The 21,904-nt window shown below is 28.9% G+C and overlaps 1 protein-coding gene across 4 annotated transcripts; it reads left to right on the forward strand.

Moving 5' to 3' along the window:
- Positions 1 to 45: 45 nt before the first annotated feature.
- LOC149880432 (rho family-interacting cell polarization regulator 1-like) lies at positions 46 to 18,488 on the forward strand. Of its 4 annotated transcripts, XR_016446482.1 has the most exons (22): positions 840 to 943; positions 1,854 to 1,893; positions 2,105 to 2,148; positions 2,416 to 2,496; positions 2,648 to 2,689; positions 2,858 to 2,947; positions 3,055 to 3,116; positions 3,235 to 3,330; positions 9,555 to 10,104; positions 12,553 to 12,772; positions 12,999 to 13,060; positions 13,708 to 14,062; positions 14,174 to 14,241; positions 14,398 to 14,503; positions 14,610 to 14,706; positions 14,839 to 14,932; positions 15,018 to 15,114; positions 15,470 to 15,516; positions 17,708 to 17,791; positions 17,870 to 17,960; positions 18,044 to 18,208; positions 18,272 to 18,488. XR_016446482.1 is itself a non-coding variant. In XM_090071008.1 (21 exons), the coding sequence occupies exons 8-21, from the start codon at positions 3,257 to 3,259 to the stop codon at positions 18,058 to 18,060; spliced, it is 1,962 nt and encodes a 653-aa protein (XP_089927134.1). In that variant the 5' UTR covers positions 46 to 172; positions 1,854 to 1,893; positions 2,105 to 2,148; positions 2,416 to 2,496; positions 2,648 to 2,689; positions 2,858 to 2,947; positions 3,055 to 3,116; positions 3,235 to 3,256; the 3' UTR covers positions 18,061 to 18,488. The 4 variants fall into 4 exon arrangements, 3 of the variants coding, with proteins under 3 accessions (XP_089927134.1, XP_089927133.1, XP_089927135.1); XM_090071008.1 differs by lacking the exon at positions 840 to 943 and adding an exon at positions 46 to 172 and having other exon boundaries at positions 18,044 to 18,488; XM_090071007.1 differs by having other exon boundaries at positions 18,044 to 18,488.
- The last annotated feature ends 3,416 nt before the right edge of the window (positions 18,489 to 21,904 follow it).

The raw sequence follows: 21,904 nt of genomic DNA on the forward strand, positions 1-21,904 counted from the left end.
GACATAATTTTATAGAGGTATTACCCCTATTGTTTTATCATCATGAAAAATTGCTTCTAGAGTCCAGAAAGAATATTTTATTTTGTATCTGTATTAGCATCGTTGTACAAAGACCAGGTAATTTTTAAAGAAATTAATTGATGAAAAGAATATTGATACAAGATTCTTCAAGGTAAGTAATGAAATATTTTGTACAAGCTGGTAACTGAATAAATAGGTTTTTCAAAAAAAAGAATTCTTGAAGTTTATTTCCTCTATGTAAAATGGATTATAGTGCAATAGTCAAGTTATATAATCATTATGCTAAAAATCAAAATCCTCAGACGTTATTAGATCTTTTATTTAGAACTGAGTTTTTAAAAAAAAAGTTTCTATGAAAAAAAAAATTCATATTAACGCTTTTTTTTTTTTTTAGCTTTTAATTTCTTTGTTGACTTTTTTTTTTTTTACGTTGTGGGAAGTTTTTTTTTTATGTTTTTTTTGTATTTCTTTTCTGATACTTTAAGTTAATTTTTTTTTTTTTTTTTTTTTATCAGAAAAATTATCACCAATTAAATTTAGCAGATTATAATTTTATTTGTTAATCTTAAAGAAGCATGTATAGTATGCATGCAAAATATGCATGATATGTAATACTTCACACTAACCTGATTTATTATTTTTATAAATATATAATAAAAGTTCTGTTAGCTATTTAAAAGCATATGTATAGCGATTCTTTTGTTGCAGTCATTGTGCTGATTTTAAAAAAAAATTATAATAAAAAAAAAAAAAAAAACATTCTCTATTTTAATCCTCTCTTTATCAATTTTTAATCTTTGTAGGATTTTCCAGATTTAAAAAAGTAATGTGAATCCTATGACATTTTTTTTTTGTCATATAATGAAGCTTACATTAATGTTATTTAACTTCGTGAGTAAGAACTCTGACGAATTGTTAAATGGTTTGTTGTTGTTGTTTTTTTTTTGTTTTTTTTTTTTGCTCTGTATTTTTTGCATTTTTTCAGCATTTGCTGTTTTATTTTTGAAATTTTGCTGCAGTTTAAAGAACCTAAAGTTTACACTGTTTTTCTAAAAATCAAAAGTAAAAGTAAAATAATTATCTTGATATAGATATGCTAGTTTAAATGTAGTTGCATTATTACTATTTTTCCTGAGAATGCATCTGAATGTTGAACAGCAAATAGAAATAATCTCAAAATCTCATAATATGATAAGTGTAAATGTAGCAGTAAGAAGTGTAATTTGGATTATTTCTGGAAATACTAATTTTTATTTCTGGAGATACTAATTTTTATTTCATTTTCATTTCAATTTTTTTTTGTTGGAATTAAGAAAGGAAAATTTGTCATTGAAAAAATTTTCTAAAAACATTTTTAATGAAACGACAGCTTGTTTGAATTTTAAAAAATTCAATTTAAGTTTACCTTTTTATTGCACTTCAAAAATTCTTTTTATTAAAATATCCTGAGAATTAACTTAGCACCCAACATATAATATGAAAAACAAAAACTAATGTTAAATACAAAGAATTGATTAAATAAATTAGCTTTATATTCATAGATTACATTAACATTTAGTATTAGTATTTAATACCATATTAACAATTAGTATAGTGAATTAGTATTAACAATTAGTACAGTAATAATGGCATCTTTTATTCTGAAGATAACTAAATTTAGGGAACAATTACAGTCAAGCTTCATCTTTAAATTGTATGATGTTTTGTTTTTTACAAACTTTTTACTCAAAAATGTAACAAATTTTCACACATATATATGCCACCATAAACATATGATGTATTTTCAAGACCAGAGTTTTTAAAAATTATCAGAAACTATTGTTTATTTACAGAGCAACTTTCAGTCTGGATCACTTCATTGCCAAATACTTGGTTGGTTTTTTTTTCTTACTCTTACACTTTTTTATTACCTTTTTTTTTTTTAGTACATTTAGCAAATTTGTTTTGCAACAAATTTTCCTTTGATTAAGATTTTCTCTATTTAACTCTGTTGTTAACATCTGAATAAAAAATGGCTGCTATAAAATGTGCATATTTTCAAGCAATTAAGTTAATTGTATTTTAGCTTTAACCTTTTTTGCAGGGCTGCTTGGATTTTCACGGTTGTGTCAGGGATATACTTATGAGGTAAACATCCTGCAAATCATCTTGTTTGCAGAGGATACTTAAAATCCCCCAATAAGGTGGATCATTTAGGATATCAATACAAAAAGCTTTTCCTCATGTTAAAATAATAAAAATGATAAAAAAATTGAAATGATAAAATAGCTATAAATACACAAAAAATACTTAAAAATATTTGAATTTTACCTATTTTGCTATCATTTTTTAGGTACGAAATAAAATGTGCTATCAGTTTTTAAGTGCAATGTAAAATTGGCTATCATTTTTTAGGTACAGTATAAGTTATGTAAACAAAGTTGGAAGGCCAAGTGTAAGCTAGAGCCCCTTGGTCAATCATGGATTGAATCAGAGGTAAAAAAAACTTCAAAGTTTTCTTAAAACACTTTTTTCTTCGAAGTTTTAAAATTGAGTTATAATTGAGAATTTTCAGTTTTTTTGTTCTTATAAATTTTAAAATTCTGAGAAATTTATGTTAAAGTTATCTATTTCAATATAAATTTAGTTCACATTTCAAATAAATTACAAAGATGACCTTAAAATTAAGGTTAGTATTTTGAATATTTTACAAATAAAACATGAAACTTATGTAAGTATTTCTAATTTTAATTCCCTTTAAATATTTTTGTTAAAACTTGAAAATTATTTCTCTTTATGTATTTTTGCATTATTCATATAAAAATATATATAATCAAAAATTAAAATCACCTTAAAGGTAACAGAGTTAGGAAGCGCGGTTCGCCGAGGTCAATTAATTGGTTCTATTGTTTGTCCTGTACAGAATTTGTTGAATATTACGCCTCAGGTATGGTATAACTTTATATTATAAGCAAATTTCTTTCCCTCTCCCCCCTCCTCCTTTTTTTTTTTTTTTTTTTTTCTTTTCTGACAAATTTAAAATTCTAATTATAGGCATATCTCCTAGCATTGAATACAACGGGAACAATCAAGCTTAAACTTGGAGTGATATGGAGGTATTAAAAAAGAAAATGTTTTCAAATTGTCATTTAAATTTTTTAAAATTTATTTCAAATGAATGTGTAGCCAAGATTTTTTTTAAAAAAAAAATATTAGTCACCTGATTTACTTTAGACCTAATGATATTTCTATTGATATGATGCATTCTCCAATTTCTGAATATAATAGCAAAAACATGGTACCACTAACTTATTTATCACAAAGTTCAAGGTTTGTTTTTTAAGATGTGTTTATTATTAAATACTTTGTAATAAAGATGTTACTTGAAATATAAATGTAACAAATTTTATCTCTTATTTTTACATTTTAAGATTAGATGTTATGTAGATGTATTAGTAGTTTTTTATGCTGATATATGAATAGTTACTCAAATCAAGAATAATTGTAATAATCATGAATAATTATCCAAATCCAGGTAATCAAACCAGGACCTTTTTTTGTCTAATTTTGTCGATATGCTAGTTAATAGGGCGGTTCATAATTTTTTTTCTTTGAAAGTTGCAACTCCAGCGCTCTCATGTAAAGTAGTATGGTATAAAAGTATAAAATCCAACTGAAATCAGATAATACCTAGACCCTGCTCCTTGATTGCAAAGTTCTTACCATAGTACAGCATAGCGTAGAAATAGTATGTTGTTACATGCAACCTATACTCAACTATAATTATCAATTGAATTGGTCTTAAAATTGGTTACTTCAAATGCTTTCTACAAATGCTTTATTAAAAAAATGTAAGAAAAGCTTGTAGTGCAACATTCATGTAAAATGGTTATTTTTTGTGTAAAATATTTTTTAATATTAAAAATCACTATTATTTTGGTTAAAAGTCTTTCTTTGTTTCTTGTTTAGAAAATTTTGCTTGGTTTGGGACTGTTTGTAGCTCTTGAGACTAAAAACATTCAGTGAAGCTCTTGCAACTTCTTTTACCACCTGTTCTACCATCTGGATGTGACACTTAAACTCTGGCATGACCAACTGTGGCAACTAAGGCTAAAATATCATTAGCACTTAGATTCCTTACCAGAGGAGGGTCATACATCAGTATTACTCCATTTTATCATGAGGTACCACCTCTTGGCTTTAAAGTTTAGTGGGGGAACATGTAAGAGCTGAACAGTACCTGGTTCCTTGTTCTTGCATCAATTATGGTACAAACAGCATCAATTTGATTTGTTTTAAGTGAGGAGGCCAGCTGAGCAACAAGAATTTTTCCGAATGTGGGAAGAATGCATTTTGCTGAATGCAATTCTAAACAATCTTAATTGCTCTAATGTTCTTAATTAGTTTTTTTTTCATCAAAAAGAAGAGATTCAAAAAATAATTGATGGCGAGTTCATGGTATTTCACTAGGAACCACAACCAGCTTACTGATTGGCTCTGAAAAGTATTTGTCTCTGATGTTGGAATATTAAGTTCTATTATGAGATGTCTGAGGGGTAATTTGTTTTTATGCAGAAGACAGATTTGACATTGCAGAGCTTGATCAATGGGACTTTAAATGTGGTAGTTAATACCTCTCTCAGCACTAATCTTGGTAATTGTTCCATCTCAAGGTAGTGCTTCAATGTCTCCAAGGTAATGTTCACTTCCAAGGAAATTCAGGATGCATCCATGTGTTTGTGCTTTTTCATTCTCATGAGTGGCATGACCTAAGAAATTTCCTTCAGGCAGAGAAACTATTGAAACATGTTCCTACCCACATAGCAGATACCACCACCAAAAACTGTTGTTGTTTTATCTACTTCAATCAAATTTCTTAGCTACAGCTCTCTGAACCATGGACTTGTTGATGATCTCAGGAATGTAGTTACTGCAAAATGTTGCATTTATAATTGCTGAAGCAGCTTGATCTAAAATATTGTTCGGGTGGCAAAAAAGTTAAGAGACCAGATTTAAAATTAATTCAAAAACTAAGAAAAGAATAAACAAACATTTTTTTGCGTTTTTTAAAATATTTATTCATTTATAAATTTTTTGAGATTGCTACCCATTCAAGAACTATTGAAGAGAAATTTTCTGGACATATATCAATATTATCTGTGTAAAATCCTGCGTTTCCAGGCATTTCCATACCATTAAGTAAGAAAAATGTTTTGTCAAAATATTGAGTCAAAAGATGGTTTACCAACTTTTGACTCAATATTTTGGTTCTCAAAGCTGATTTGTCACTGTATTTTGGAGTTTTTGTTCATTTATGGTAAGAAATTTGCATTTTTGATTTGGTATGAAATAGCTTGATGGCTTTTTCCAAATTTCTGGCCAAATTTTTGTTGACTCACTCCATATCTATTGTTCATCATCATCATCATCATCATCATCATCATCATCATCATCATCATCATCATCATCATCATCATCATCATCATCATCATCATCATCATCATCATCATCATCATCATCATTGCTTTATGGTATTAATGAAAGTTCAGTAACTCTTTTCTTCTCAGCAGCAGCTCTTGCATCAGCAAGTTTCTGTTTTGCCTCTGTTTATTGCAACTTTCTTAAAGCCTCCTTATCAATTGTGGAAGTTATTGCCATGTGTCTTTCAGAATGTTGATCTTCAAGGAATTTCACTTCAAGTTTAGGAACCTTCTTATCATCTGCATTTTCAATAAAAAGTAAAAGACCTTTATCAACCCTTCCATTTTCTGAGTGAAAAACAGACTTGGTGTCTTCGGAGATGCATCCACTTCTTTTAGATATTATTCTCTGCAGGATCAGGGGTTTCATGTACACTTTAATAACACGGTCCTTAATTATAAACTGTAGGGATACCAGCTAGCTTGTATTGTTGTTGTACTTTCTTCAAAATAATTTCTGCAATAACACTGTTATCTCAATCCATTGCTGCTTTTGAAAAAAAACACTTTCCAACATCCAACTCAGTTGGCAGGGTGATCAGAGGTAGATCTGACCAAAAGTCATATCTTCAGTAGCCAATTTTGTAGCCATTTCTGCACAAATAATTATTATTCAGTTATTGTAATCATACAGTTAAAGCAGCTCACAAAAGTAATGAAAAATTTAAAATTCAATTCAGTCCAGTATTGCCAGGTTGACAAATGAGCAATAGAAAAAGTCCAAACTTGGTATGCCAAATGAAATTCAGTTCCAGAAAATTATATTCTCATTAAAAAATTATTAAATACAAATTATTTTAACGATATAGTAAATGAATAGAAAACAGCAATATCAGTTCCTAATACCACATCATTGAATGTCAGAATTTCTAATTATATGTCTATTCTGATTAATAAAAAGTTGTCAGACTTTCCTATAATACTTATTCGAAAGGTTTTTTTTTACGTACTTGATTAAAGTGATATTAATATTTTTTTGGTGGATTTTACATCAGAGTTTAGTTTGAATAACACAAAAGTAAGCATTTCTTTTAGTACTTTGAAAGTGTTACTTAGTAGCAGTATTTTAATTCCTGAAAAATTCAATTTTAAAGTTAGGCTTTTCTATTTTTCATATTTTGTAAAAAAAGAAATTTGTCAAGTTTCAGTCGAAAACTAATTACAGGTAATCCATCTGTAAATACTAACCTAAATAATTCTTCAGGTAATGCAAAAAGTATTACCCCTCAAGTAATCAAGTTGACTGAAATGCTAAAATGAAGTATTTGGAATTTTTCAGGATTATTTGGAATAATTCAAGTTTTTTTTGTTGAGTTGCATTTGCCAACTAAAACTAGAACTCCTCTAATTTTAAGTTATTAAAAATAACTTTCATAAAAAAATACTACTTTGTAACCTTGTAAATAAATTTAAAAAAATATATTGCCAGTAACTTAACTATTAGAAAAGTTGTCTAAGATTTGAAATATTCTATGATAATATTATGAAAAATTTAATAAACAACTAACCTCTATACTTTTATTTAACACGTCCCTTAAAATAGTAGTAAAACAAATATTATACTCTTGTATTTTGGATGGATTAAAGCTGGTAAGTCCAGTAATAAGATGTGTATTTATCATAAAAACTTTTAGAATGCAATAAAAAGAAAAAAATTAAAGCCAAAAAAAATATTTTAATTGAATTAAAAACTTGATAAATTTTTTGTTAAATAGAAATCCAAGTGTGTATTTTAAACATGAAATAAGAGTTAATGATTTAATTGATTATTGTTGCAATGTTGTTACTACTAGTCACCAAAAACTAAGTTTCTGCATGAACATTAACAATGTGTACAATTTTAGTCGACTGTTGCTGTTTAAAATTAAAATGTCTACTTTTTTTTTTTATTTACATTTTTTATTGATGGTATGTAACAGTATTTGCTGTTTCTGCGTTATAACAAAAACTTTGCGATCAAGGAACAGGGTCTAGATATTGTTTACCTTCAATTTCATATTTTGGTGCTTCTCCCAGGGCTGTGGAGTCGGAGTCGTGGAGTCGGAACTCATTTTGGCTGGAGTCTGAGTCGGAAAAATTGTACCGACTCTGACTCCAGTTTAAAAAAAATCTTTCAAAGTTTCATAATTTTCATAAGGATTTTACAGATGTTACAAAACTACAAGTCCCAGGATGGTCTGAAAGCTGTAGGATATCCAGACACAATAGGAATTGTAGTTTGCAACAACTGGAGGACAAGGAGTTTGACATGTTATTTTTAGGCCTTTAAAACTGTTATAAGCAATAGGGTATTTTGCTGCTTATCACTGAGAATCATATATCACCTCCCTTGCGCTCTCCTCTACCTTCTCTTAAACTATATAACTTCATGATCCCCTAACTCTCGACTTAAATTGTCTGGCACTGTGCTACATATTCTTAGTAAAAAGCTAGGCGTGCCACCACCAAGCACCAAAGAGTTGCTCCACAAACAGAAAGACTGTAAGTATTCAATTAACTTTGTTTCTCTGGAGAGAGAGAATATTAGAAAATTAGTGATTGAAGAAGTTGTTAAACAAAAAGAAGAACTTAATGAATGTCTTAAGGGACGCTTTGTGTTTCTTAACAGAGTGAACTATTTTGCAATCAATATTTAATTCTTTTTTGAAAAAAATGAAGCAGTTACTAAGACATTGGCAGTAAAAGACGCCAAAACTAATTACACCAGCGAATTTCTCCAGGTCTTAGTAGAAAAGATTCTTAAAGAATATGAACTTAAAGAAGAACAAGTTCTTTCATGTTTGAAATATTGTCCAACTGACAATATTTCAAACATGATTTTGACAAATTCATAATGTTATTAGCGACTGCATAAGAGTTTATTGCATAACAAGAGTTCTGAAAAGTTGTTTGTTCAGAAATTGTTTTCTTATAAATATTGTTTAAAGCACTAAGTGGTTGGATTATTTGTATCAGTGATGAAATAGCCAATGTTAACATTTTACTACAGTTATTTGTTGTTACAAACAAATAACTGTAGTAAAACAAACAACTATTTGCTGTTACAAATTGGTTACTTATGAAGGAGTCCGGAGTCGGAGTTGGTCCATGATAAAATCAAGGAGTCGGAGTCAGTACAGCAGCTTACCGACTCCACAGCCCTGGCTTCTCCACATGAAATAACTGGAATTACAAATTTAAAAAAAATGTTTTTATGAACCTCCGTACTAGTAAAAACTTTACATCCTGTACCAATGATGGTAAAAAAAAAAGTGAACTTGAGGAATGAACTTTTAAAAGTTTTATTTGGAAAGACATTCTTAACTTCAGTTTTTCGGATTCCGCTTTTAATCAAAATAAAAGAATTTGCGTGACTAATCTTGATATTTTAACATAATTTTTGCTAGCTGCTTATTTAGGATTAACATCTTTGATTTATATAACAAAACCTTTGCGATCAGGAACAGGGAACAGGGTCTAGATATTGTTTAACTTCAATTTCATATTTTGGTGCTTCTTCACATGAAATAACTGGAATTACAAATTTAAAAAAAATGTTTTTATGCACCTCCCTACTAGTTAACCTCTACATAAAGAGTCTTCAGAGCAGCATTTTCTAAATGAAATAATTGTGGTACAAGAAACAGGCAAACTCTGTTTCTTGGTTCTTGCAGATCTCCTCTGGCCCATCTTCTTCCACAAACCAGAACCACTGTTTTATAAAACTTTGAGAGCCCTGTAAAAGTTAGTTTAGCTTAATTTGTCAGCTTTCCAGTTTTGTTTTTACATCCTTCTTGTTTTAATTTCTCAGCATTTCTGTCTTTTATTTTGAACTGATTTCTCAATATTTCTGTCTTTTATTTTGAACCAGTAAAAAAAACATTAATGAAGCTAGGGAACTCATGGAAGTTTGTATTTTGCATGTGTTTATATTTAAAAATTACACCAAGTTTGATTTGTTTGCTTTTTCTGAACAAATGAGTTGAATCATATAACAGAATGAATCTTATAATATGAGCTGTCTGCAATAATTAAGTAGTTAACACATTTCAAGTATTTTGCAAGTTATTAAACAAATGTCTTTTATATTTTTAGTAGTGCATCATCGCCAACCTCACCTATCACCCCAGAATTCCCAGTTTATCCACCACAGTTATATAATGAAGCAAATTGTACTTCTAATTTAATGAATCATGTATCTAGGCATATAGATAGCAATCGTGGTCATGACAGAGTTGATAATGGTAGTGATAGAGTTGATATTAATTCTAATATAAATACCACTCAAAGAAATAATGTTCAACCAAATTACCATCATAAAATTTCAACAGATAGCACTGACTTTAACCTATGTGTTTCATCTCCTGGTGCAAAAGAAAATTTAAGTAGAGACAGACAATCAAGCAGTTTTAAGGAACCTAAGCGTCCCCAAGAAGTTCCAACTCCTCACCGCAAGACAAGTTTGAACTCAACTACTCCTGTCAATAATATTAAAATTGCACAAGTTTCTGTAAAATCAAACTCATCAACGCCCAACAAACATCAGAACAATTTTCAATCATCTGTAGAGTTACCTAAACATGTGACATCACAAGTTTATAAATCTCCAGTTCCTGCTCCAAATCAAAGTTCCTTTGATTTAAAGGTAAATTTCATTTTTATTAGCCTTTTTTAAATCTTTATCAGATAAATTGACTTTTAAAGTTGATGAAATAATTTCAAATTGCATATAATTTGTTACTTTTCATAATTATGCTCTTTGTGTTATGTAAACCATATAACAAGAAGTGCTTTATTGTAAATATATCCAAGCTCAAAAACGTGAAAAGATTTTACTTATTTAAATGGTAATATTTATATAGATTGACTCAGTCATGAGACCTGGTAAATTAAGATTGTATTTATTGAGCTTATAATAGTCTATAATTTAGAATATCTAAGAATAATCATGTAGTGAAAATCTCTTATTAAAATTAACAACAAAAGTCTACTTGATAAAAAAAAATAAAGCTCAATATAAATGCCTTGAAAAATTGCAAACTGGAAATATATAATGCAAATTTAGTAAAATCTTCCTTAACTTTCCGTTGGCTGATATAAAACTTTATTCTGGTGAGATAAGAAAAGACATGCAACATTTGTTTTGGACAGAGTTGATCAGAGAATCGGTCCCAATTTTCAAGAACTGTTAATCAGCCATTAAATTTATTTGAGTCAAATGGGCTTTTTGGTTCACTTCTTATCCTTTTTTTGTTTTACTTTTGAAACAAAAGCTAAAAACTGTCACCATGTTTTTGACATATGTTTTCCAGTAAAGATTTGTGATGTCTTATGGTCCAGATGCAGCTATATTTAAGTGTTTTAAACAATAATAGTTTGGTGATCAAACTGATTTAAAACATAGAAGGTGTACAAGAATAAAAGGGAAATGCTGTATTTGCCACATCTCAATATGTCAATATAATTTTTTAAAAAGACCATCAATTTACTTAGAGGCTGTCATCTTTTTGGAATCAGATATATGGCTCCTGAAGCTATACACATGCAAGATTGATAACAAGGAATCTAGGATAGGCATTCTTTGATTCAGCAATCAGTTTATTTCAAGAAGGGCATGCTAGATTAGCTTAAAAAATATGGCTCATCAAAACAAATTCATGAAGATATCTTAAAATGAAAATAGAAGACTGTTAAAATGCACATGGTCATTTTCTCTCAACAATTCAGCACTTCCTGTGAGTTTCTAAAATTTGACCTTGACCCTTTAAAACTTCATGATGATTACTTTTGTATACATAACTTAACATAGCAATCTTGAATACTTAATCCTCAGTCCTTGCTGTTTTAAGTTCTATTACACTAAGAAAACAAGTTTCTATTTTTTATTTCATCAATTTTTTCTTGCTTAGGAACGGTCTAATCTAATATTAAAAACACTCCTCCAGAAGACTTGGATAAATTAAGCGACCAAAGTGCTAATTAAGTACACTTTGATATTATTAAACTACTCATGTTTAACTCTGCCAATATATACAATAAATTCTCTGCATCCCACTTTGTTGCGTTATGCTTAATACTGCCTATCATAGGATATATATTTTTTAAACATGACACAATTCTTTTGCACCATCTTGAATTTTCAATTTTCCTGCGCTATAGTGCAACTCCATAGCTTGGAGAGTGTATTTACTTTTTTTTTAATGTGGTTTTTTTAACAGGAGATTTTTGGAAATCTGTTGATTCTGCTAGAAACAAATTAGAATAATCTGTAATTTCTTTGATGACCTTGTTCATAGGAATTTAGGATAGGCTTATTGATATGAAATTTTGACACACTTTCCACATTTTGGGCAAAGAAACAACTCACTGTATCTCAGACTTTTTAGGTGGAGTTTGACAATGCCAGTATCTTATTCCTGCTTTGACCAAATTATGAGAGCAAGTATTTAATATTCTGAACTTTTTTGCATCTTTTTTTGTCATTGCTTTTAAATTGTTTTTGAAATTTGAGCATGTTGATTTTGGTTTCCATCAGGTGCCTTTTTCTTTGTGGAATTTTTTCTGCTTTTCATGCTTGACATGTATATGATTTTCCACAAGAAAAGCTGTTTAAAAATTTTATACACCTGTTTTTCCCACTTGTTCTTTTTTAGATGACATTTTTATAACTAAAAAAGCAGGTATTTTTTTATTTTTCAATATTTAACATGTAATTGGTTACTTAATACTTTTAAATTTTAATTTGTTAAATTTAAAAGCATTCTTTCAAGATAAACAAACTGATGTTTTTATAGTTGAAATATGGACAAATAATCTGTTTGATTTTTTTTCAATAAACAAAAATTGTATAGAAGGTAACCTTAGCAATTATTTTAGTGAACTTTAGAATAAAGTAAAAAATAAAACTACTAAAATTTTTTAACTTAACTTAAAGTTTGTTAAGTTAAAAAAGTTTTTAACTTAAAAAGCTTTTAACTTAACGAACTATTCAGGCAGCAGTTTGAGCAGTTCATCTTCTTTGAAATTAATGCCAAATGTTGTTGCTGTTGTGCTAATTTATCTCTCTTTAAACTACTTAAAGTGTTTGCTTTAGAAAAAAGAAGGTACAAATATTTTACCAACTGTTAAACCAAAGCCAGTTAGCAAGCAAATGGACAAAACATCTCAAAATGATCCAATTGTGTTGTCTTCTACCCCTGTAAAAGCATTAAACGCAGGCAATATAGTTTCTTTAAAAATGGATGAAAAATCGTCAATTACTGAAATAATAGATGTTTGTCAGAGTATTGTCCAGATACTTAAGCTGAAGCCAAGTAAGAAAAGTTTTTCTGTAGAGAAAGCAGGATTTTAAATAAAATTTTTTTTTTTTTAATTTTTTTCTTATGATCATCCTCAACAGATTTTTCACTTGATGTCCATTTGTCTCTGTCATTACAGTTTTAAACAGGAAGCCACACTGCACTATTTTCAATGTTATTTTTTTATGATTGGAGTTGTTAGTTGTTTTTTTATTTGTGGATAATATGTATTATTTAATAGAAATTATGGAGCAGTGCAGTTTACTTGTTACTCGCATGTTTGTGGTAAAAGAGTCAATGGTGGTATGATTTACATTTTTTATATAAAATTTTTTTTTTTTTTTACTTGTATGATTATCAGAGTTATATTAAATTTTTCATGAAAGTTTAAAACTTTTTGAATTTATTGCATCCTTTTGGTTAAGGTTTCAGAGAGAAAATTTATCAAAATACAACAAAATTTATCAAAATATAACAAAATTTGGAATGTCAAGGGTTCATTGTACTGGCGCTAAAGTTAGAGATAGTATATAGATATGTTCTTCTCTAAAAATATTTTCATCTTTCATCAGCTAAAATAAAATTTTCAGGTTCATATTTATTTGTCACATTCAGCAAGTCTTTAATTTGGGAAAGAAAAACTTTTTATTCTTTGACATTGTAGATGACCAACCATCCCCAGAACAAGATCAAAAAAAGGGATTATTTCATGATTTGTTCTTTTTCAAACCGTAAAATTAAATCCAATTATATTTCTTAAAATGTTTTTAACAGGATCCTCAACCTGATGTTAAGCATTTGTCAAGGAGCTTTTTTAAATTTTATTAATTCAAAATCTATTTTTTAATTTTTTCAAAGCCTTTGACAAACTTAGTTGAAGGAACTTAGTAATTTTTTTAGGGTAAGCTATATGCATATAAGTTTTTTTGAATGTTTTATAATATTTCCAGCAACTAAGAAAAACTCTTGAACGAAAAGCCTCGCTCACTGACTCCATAACAGATGCTTTGAATACTTTCTCATTCCTCTCTGAATTTGATGAAAAGGAAAAAGATTTAAAACCAACTGAAACACAACCTTCAATTCACGCTGTCTTAATCCTTCGTAAGCAATGGAAAAAATGTTACAGAGTACTTTATCATCATATGTGTTCATTGAAAGAAGTAATAGAGTTTACACAACCTCCTAACTCTCCTCTAAAAGAAAAGGAAAAAAATGTACTACCTCAACTAACAAAGCAACTGGAGTTTATAAATCTAATCTTAAAAATTGCTTCTACACCTGATGAGATTGAACTTTTGCAAGGTGATTTTCTTTGTTAAAGTAATAATATGTACATAATATACACAACCATTATAAACCCAGTTTTAGTTTAAAAACCCAAGTTATGCTTATACTTTATTTTAAATTGATCAGTGTGTTCGACATACTGCGGAAGCTCAACACTATCTAACACATGGGAGGTGTCATCAGATCCTGATCAGGTACTTTGATTTGACTGTTTTTATGTTTCAAATAATAGGTTTTTAAATGTAGCTGTTATGAATATCAGCATAATGTGAGCACTTTCTTTGTATACCTTTTTTTTTGTTTCCTTTGTTTACAGTAATAATAGTTTAACTTTATTATTTTGTGTGTAGCCACTATATTGCACTAAAGATGCTATTATTAACACACTTAAAATACTTGAAGAGCATGCCCGTAAAATGAATCCATCACATGCCAGCGTTTGCCAACCGGATGAACGTGTGTTAATTTCTTATAATTTTGTTGATAGCAAATTTTTTGTAAAGTTGGTCTGTTAAAAACACAAATTAGAATCTTTTTTAAAAGTTTTAATTTTTTTTTTCAGTCTGCTTGATGGCTTTAGCAAGGCTGCAAGAAGGGTTTAAAAGTGACAACGAAATATTATCATTGTTCCAATTTATAAGTTTCTTTAAGAAACTCAAGTAAGTGTGACTAAAAATTCAACTATGGAATTCTACATTTGATTACATTTGGTTGCATTAAGATAGAATTGCTGTGTCAAAAGGTTTGAGATACAGCTGGTTTTACTGACCAGATTTTTTTTTTTAACACAGATCGAATAATGTCAGTGATTTTCTGATGAAGCTTCGACACGAAGTTACAACCGTACAGTTATTACAATCAGCTGACCTCATTGTCCTAACAGCTGTATGTCATGCCTTCTTTTGTATTTTTGTATGCTTATTTTCAAAGTATTTTCATAAAATGATGATGTGTTTGCCAATATCATTAGTTACAACAATTCGGTAACACGCTCGCTGAACCTTCGTGCATTCATCAGATTCTAATACTTCTTGTTAAAGGAAGCACACTTGTTAACGATGGAGCAGGTAAAAACCTTTTACTGCAACCTCTTCTTAAATGCTAACGTCTGTTTGCATGCTTAATCTACTGATGGTGCAAATAAAGTTGTTTAGAAATAAATGTACTCTAATTATGAGAAAAAGAATGCATCCTAGAACAAGAGTGTTAATAGATTATTTTTTCGTTTCTTTCATTTTGATGACTTGATGAGTTAAGAAAAATATATACGTGCTCTTAAAGCTTAAGTTCTTAATCAATTAAGATTTTTCATAAATTTCTTGGATGATTTTTTACTAACGAATCACTTAAGGGTAATGGCGCATTCACTATTTCTTTTGTACCACAAGTTAAATAAAGTTGTTAATTTGTGTTTGCTCTTAGTAAAATGTATCTTCAAAATGTATGAAGTGGAGGCTAATCAAAACGAGGTTTGTTTACATTAATATTATTATTAACTTACAACAATAAAATGTTTAGTATTATTAACTAATATCTAACAAAATTTTAAAAACTTTGTTTTTAACAGATTACAAAATGTATTATAATATTTTATGGTAGATTTATGTTTACAAAAAATATATACACTGCAGGCCAAAGGTTTCTGGACACTTGGATTTGTTTAATTTCTTAATTAAAACTCCCATAACTATTTCAAAAAAATTCAAATATCATATTTATTTTATAAAAGATACATATAGTTACTATTTAAGAAAAAAAAAAGACAAAAAATTAAATAAAAAAATACTATCAACACCATTATTATTAAACTGTCTTTTCGTCAAAAAATAACCCACGAGTTTTTATCACTTTTTTTGCGATCCGTGGCATCCTATTTATTAATTAATTTATTATTTCGGGTGTAATTGATAACCAGGATTCTTCTAATATCTGCCACAGGTGCTCTTTGGATGTTAGGCATTTTTGTCTGACTTTCTGTCCAATTCTTCCCACAGTAACTCTATTGTGTTCAAATCTGGTGATTGGGCCGGCCAGGTCATGTTTTTGAGGACACCATTATCCTCTTGTTCCTTTACATAGTTCTTACATAATTTTGAGGTGTGTTTAGGGTCATTGTCCTGCATAGAAACAAAACCACGACCAATAGTTCTTAAGCCAGAATGTATAGCATTGTTTTCTAGAAATGTTTTATATTGTTCTTTTTTTATAATACCCTCAATTTTAACTAGGTCACCTTCACCAGCTGAAGAAAACCATCCCCATACCATAACTGACCCACCACCATGCTTGATTGTTGGCACTAAATACTCTGGGATCATTTTTTCTTTTGTTCTTCTTCTGATGTAAATTCTACGTCTTTGCCCAAACAGTTCAAATTTGGACTCGTCGGTCCATAGTACTTTTCCCCAGTCTTCTTCTGTCCAACTTTGGTGGTCTATAGCCCATTGTAACCTTTTCTTTTTATTTCCAATCCGTAGCAACGGTTTCCTGACCGCTATACGGCCAGAAAGTCCTGCTTGTCTAAGACGTCGTTTCGTAGTGGTTAATGAAATTGATTTTGAATGATTCTTAAGAGTAATGTAGCGCTTTAACCAAACTCTCAAGAGTAATGTAGCGCTATATATCAAGTTAAAATAAACAATTAAAAAAACAAACTTATTTATGTAAGTTTGAGGTCAGTAATACCCAATTATTGACCTCAAACTTACATAAACACTTAAAGTTAGTAAGTTTAAGTATTATAAATTAATATTATTGATTAATTTAATGATACAGGATAGATTTTAGCTTTTTATATAAAAACATCAAGTGTCCGGAAACTTTTGGCCCGCAGTAAATATATATATATATATATATATATATATATATATATATATATATATATATATATATATATATATATATATATATATATATATATATATATATATTTAAATAGATAAGAATATTTTTACAAAATGCAACCATGCGAAGTAAGAACCTTTTTTTCTACTCAATTCAATTAAGACAACTCCTCCACAGGTCCCTAAAAAAATTTAGATTACCGATCAATTTTTTTCCAAATTAAGGTCTTATTTTAGTTTTAATATTAGGAAAAAAAATTTTTTATATTTGGATATAAGGATACGATCCGTAAAATATGTATTTTAATTTTATTTATAGATAATATATGAGATAGTTATCAAAAGGAGTTAGGAATCCAAATGTTAGAAATTTCATGATCATGAACATTTTTCATCATTTCTTGCATTACTTCAACACTTTGTAATGATCTTTAGAATCCTGCTGAACCATTAGACTTTTTTTTTTTTTTTGCTTATATAGTTTATCGAAAATTTAAGCTGTGTCATGAAATTCAATTTAGGCAGCTGAGTTAAGCCTTTATTGCCGATAACTCCCAAAACCACGGTAGTTGCAGGAAGTTCAGATCTTCGTAAACAACATTTCTGATTTTTTTTCTTTAAACACATTGACCTCACGAATTTCCTGCAATTGTCAACGATGTCTGTTGAGATTTTTGTATAGTTACAGGCAATTTAATGCTATGAGAGCTTTTCTAATGCGCTTGACGCTTTATTACTGAAAATAGCTTTCTATCTTACAATCTCCTTATTAATTGAATTTTTTGTGTTAAATATTTATACTTCATTTTAAACTTAGATGTTCAGCATTCTGATGAGTTCTTTAGAAGAAAGCGATGTTTTTATTCGTGCAGGAGCTTGTGTGGCGATTGCAAAACTAAAGGTAAACTAATTTGTGTGCATCCTTCTGTATTTGTGCGTGCAAATATATCATTCAACTATAACGTAAAATTCGATTTAGATTTATTCGGCTGTCAATAAACTGAAATACTTGTTGCAAACAGACCATGCGACTGTCAAGGAAGCAGCTTCAAGCGCTCTCGCTGAGCTTGGTAATTTTGTTAATAAAATTTTAAAATTGAAATCAGTTCTTTTACGAATTCTGAAGCAGTTAACTGAATGTCTGTTTTTTTAGGTCAGTTGAAGTTGTAATTAGTCCATGAAAAAAATCCAAAAAAACGCAATAGGAATCGTTATTTGCATAAAAACGTAGTGAAAGCATTCTGGGAAACATCCATATTTTGTTTGTTAATGCGTACTAAACATTCAAAGACACAAATGAAAGTTCTTCAGTTACTTTGTAAAGAAAAAAATGTGGTGCGATAAGGTTCAAAGATTTTCTGACACATTTTTAAGAACAAAGTAAGATAAAGAGCTCCTTTATATTATTGAGTTTAAGAGATCGGTGTAACTTTAAAAGTATTTGAGATTTAGTCTTATTTAGCCAAAATTTTAAAAGTAATTTGAGATTTAGTCTTATTTATTCAAAATGTGAGTGCTCAGAAGAAGTAATACAAAATAATACATAAATGATAATCACATTTTCTAAAACAAAAACACAATAGCAACAGTATCAAAAAGTCTTTTCTTTTTTTTTTTTTTTTTTTTTTATATATACATATTAATGTATATTAAACTCCCCAAAGAAATCTCTTATTTTCTCCGCTTCTAAGTTAATTTATTTAGAAGCAGTTCTAACTTTTCTAAAAGGAAGAAGTAGGTAAGTTCATAGGTATGACTTCTAATTTGTACACCAATAAATTTCCAAGTATTCTTGCTATGTATCTCAGCAACCAAATATTTGTTTGATTGCCATGATGTATAGCTACTTTTCTGCTATTGTTAATTACCTATGTTTTACTTCAATTTGTGATGAATATATACCTTTATTATAAGAATTATTTTATTGATTGGCTGGTCGATCACGTTCGGCACTTTCCCGATCCACGGAGTACAGTGTTAAGTTTAGAACGTGAGGAAACAACAAAAGTTATTTACTTTTCGAACTTGTTATGATTCTATGATCGAACTTACTTGTCGTTACTTGTGGTTACAGTGATGCAGATCTGATATTCAGATACAGTGCATGCGCCTATAAAGTTTAGAAAAAATGCTTAGAAAACGGAAGTTGAAAAATAATTTAACCATTTTTATTACGTCAGAGGAAAATTCTGGGACTTAAAATTTAAGCATAATAAAAATAAAATATTCTGACAACAACTTCAAAATCTACCTCAGTAATGTCAGATAATTATCATCAGTTCAAATTTCATGTTGGCATATCAGAGGTAATCACATGTTCTTGCTTAGATATGAAAATTTACTTTCATATTTTAGAGCCTTTTCCAAGTTGGAAGTAGTTCTCCTGTAAAACATTTGGCTGATGCGAGAGCCAGCCTTTTGTATAAGCCAACTTAGCAGTTTCCCCCTTTTTTTTCCTTTTACCTATATATCGTGGGTATACTGGCAAAAAACGTTAACTCAAAAATCACTGTTTAAAAAAATCAATCATTTAAGTTTTCTTAAAAATACCCGTTTTATAACTTAACGCTAAATGTATTTTTAAACTCAGAGAAAAGATGTTTCACTCGACTTAAGTGTATTTTTCCAGTTTCAAGAGCGTTGTAAACTTTACAATACTGCATCGTTAAGTCAAAACTGCCAATTTTCGACTTAACGTCTTTTGCCAGTATTTTCTCGCGATATCTATACTATGGGTTCTCTCCAAAAAATTCGCATAAATTTTATTTTAGTTTTCACCTTTTTAAAACTGTTAATGATATACAGTTTTATCGCTTTGTTTACTGTGTGTAGAAATCTGGTTTAAAATAGACATGATAAAGAGTTTTGTCAAATAAGAGATTTTCAAAAGATTTACAAGTTAAGATAAAACGAAATGGGACAAAAAGCAGTAAATGGAACAGCTAAGTTGCATATAATAAGAATGGAAGATGATTTCAATCTTTACAGTAAAGAAACAGTAATTGACTACATTTGTACAAAGGTTTCTAAAAATATAGGAGTCCTCTATAAGTCAAGAAATTATTTAAACAAAACCATTTTAATCCAACTCTATTACTCATTTATACATAGTTATATTAACTTTGCAAACATTGCTTGGGGAAGTACAAGCAAAAGTAAGTTGCGTACTCTTTACCGTCGTCAGAAACACGCAATACGCTTAGTTTGTTTTGAAAATCGACTTATGCATTCAAAGTTTTTATTCAAAAATATAAAAGTACTTAACATTTATGAAGTGAATGTATATAAAGTATTATGCTTTATGTTTCAATGTAAAATCAATCCGTCCTTACACGTTTTTAAAGATTTTATTACCTTAAAAACAAAAAATAAGTATACACTACGAAATGATAACTCACTCTTTGAACCCTTTTTGTCGAACAAAATTCAATCATTTCTGTATAGCTTATCGTGCACCCAATCTCTGGAACAAAATTGTTTTACCTAATTTTGATTTATCAATTACCTTCCCAGTCTTTAAAAAGAAATTTAAAAAATTCATTCTCTTTAATGACAATATGTTGAAATCTTTTAAAAATAAGAATTTTGTATAAACACGCTCTTTTGTTATTTGTATTTTGTCATTTTTATTTGTCTATATTTGTTAATGGCTTAAGTTATATTATAACTTTTATATTTAACTTTTATATCTAACTTTTATATTTATTTTATATTATAACTTTTATATAACTATTATAACTTTTTATGGTTCTGGCGACAAGATCATTAGATCTTTAATCAGATACCAAGTTTATATTTAAATTAGTCTATATATCACGGATTTTATTGCATCACGAAAGCATACATTTCGGATTTTGATGTATTACGAGAACATATGTCATGGATTTTGTTGTATTAAGAGAGCATATATCACGGACTTTATTGTATTACGACTAATTAAATGTAAAACTGAAAAAAAAAACAAATAAGTAAGAAAACTTTCAGTTTATGAGATTTACATCAAAAGTACTCTAAAAAATCACATTGAGACAGGGAGCACCCACAGTTATCCAGAAGCAATCGTAAGTAATTTGCAATGGTAGTCTCCCAGGCCTAAAAAAATTATCGAACGAGAGTACAGTCCTGTAATCTTAAGTAAAAACCAACTTAATTGGCTAGAGTGCTCTTCTTTAAATAGTTCTGTAGTTTGAAACTTTTTACTTCCAGAATGATTTTTAGAAGGCAAATTTTCTACTTTTTTGTGCAACATTAAGTCATTAGTGGCGTCATGAAATAGATGTCTAGTGGTTGCTAGCGATAGCACTTTTTGGTGGAAGATATATAACAACATTGTGTAAACGCACCAAATTTAAAAATTTTAAGCTTTGTTTAAATACGACCAATAGTTATGCTAATGAATTAAAACGTTTTTCAAAATGTTGAGACCAAATTCTGAAAAATTCTGCATCCTTGCAGAATGGAATGCAACAACAACTGACCCCAATCCTAAAGCTGTTCTTCATGAAGGAAAAACATGTAGATTTATTTTACCGTAAATTTTTCCCCAAAAGACTTTAGGTCTTAGGATAGTAGTAATCCTCGTTTTATTAAAATCTTGCCTCACAGAAGTTACTTCTGGTGTTTGTAACAATGATTCAAGATGACGTAGCATAAAGCTAAATTTAAACTTTCCTTGTCTTTCTCGGTATTTAAACACTGTTGCGTTTAATTTTCGCAAATTCATATACAATTTTTGCGCAAGTTCAATATTATAATAAATATAATTTAAACATTACAATATAATTCATGTTAAAGTTTATAGTATACTTTATTTTTAAAATAATCAAATATAAATTATAAAATTTTTCGGATGTTGAATATAAATATATTTATTCCTAATTCTTCTCTAGCCAGTTGGGTTCAACCACACAACAGATAATCGAGTTTAAAAATGAAATCGTCGAAAACCACTTTTAGTAACAATTTCGTTTTTTTGAATCGGTAAACCAAGGTTTATTAAACGATCCGAGTAATG

The sequence above is a fragment of the Hydra viridissima genome, unplaced genomic scaffold (genome assembly GCF_058129835.1).
Source record: "Hydra viridissima isolate aposymbiotic clone 2 unplaced genomic scaffold, HvirCarnegie_v1 scaffold_13, whole genome shotgun sequence".
Taxonomy (NCBI): Eukaryota; Metazoa; Cnidaria; class Hydrozoa; order Anthoathecata; family Hydridae; genus Hydra; species Hydra viridissima.

Coding starts and splice junctions, on each gene's coding strand:
- LOC149880432 (XM_090071007.1), top strand. Junction 1,894..2,104: donor ACTTCATTGCCAAATACTTG/GTTGGTTTTTTT, acceptor CCTTTTTTGCAG/GGCTGCTTGGATTTTCACGG. Junction 14,063..14,173: donor TGAGATTGAACTTTTGCAAG/GTGATTTTCTTT, acceptor TAAATTGATCAG/TGTGTTCGACATACTGCGGA.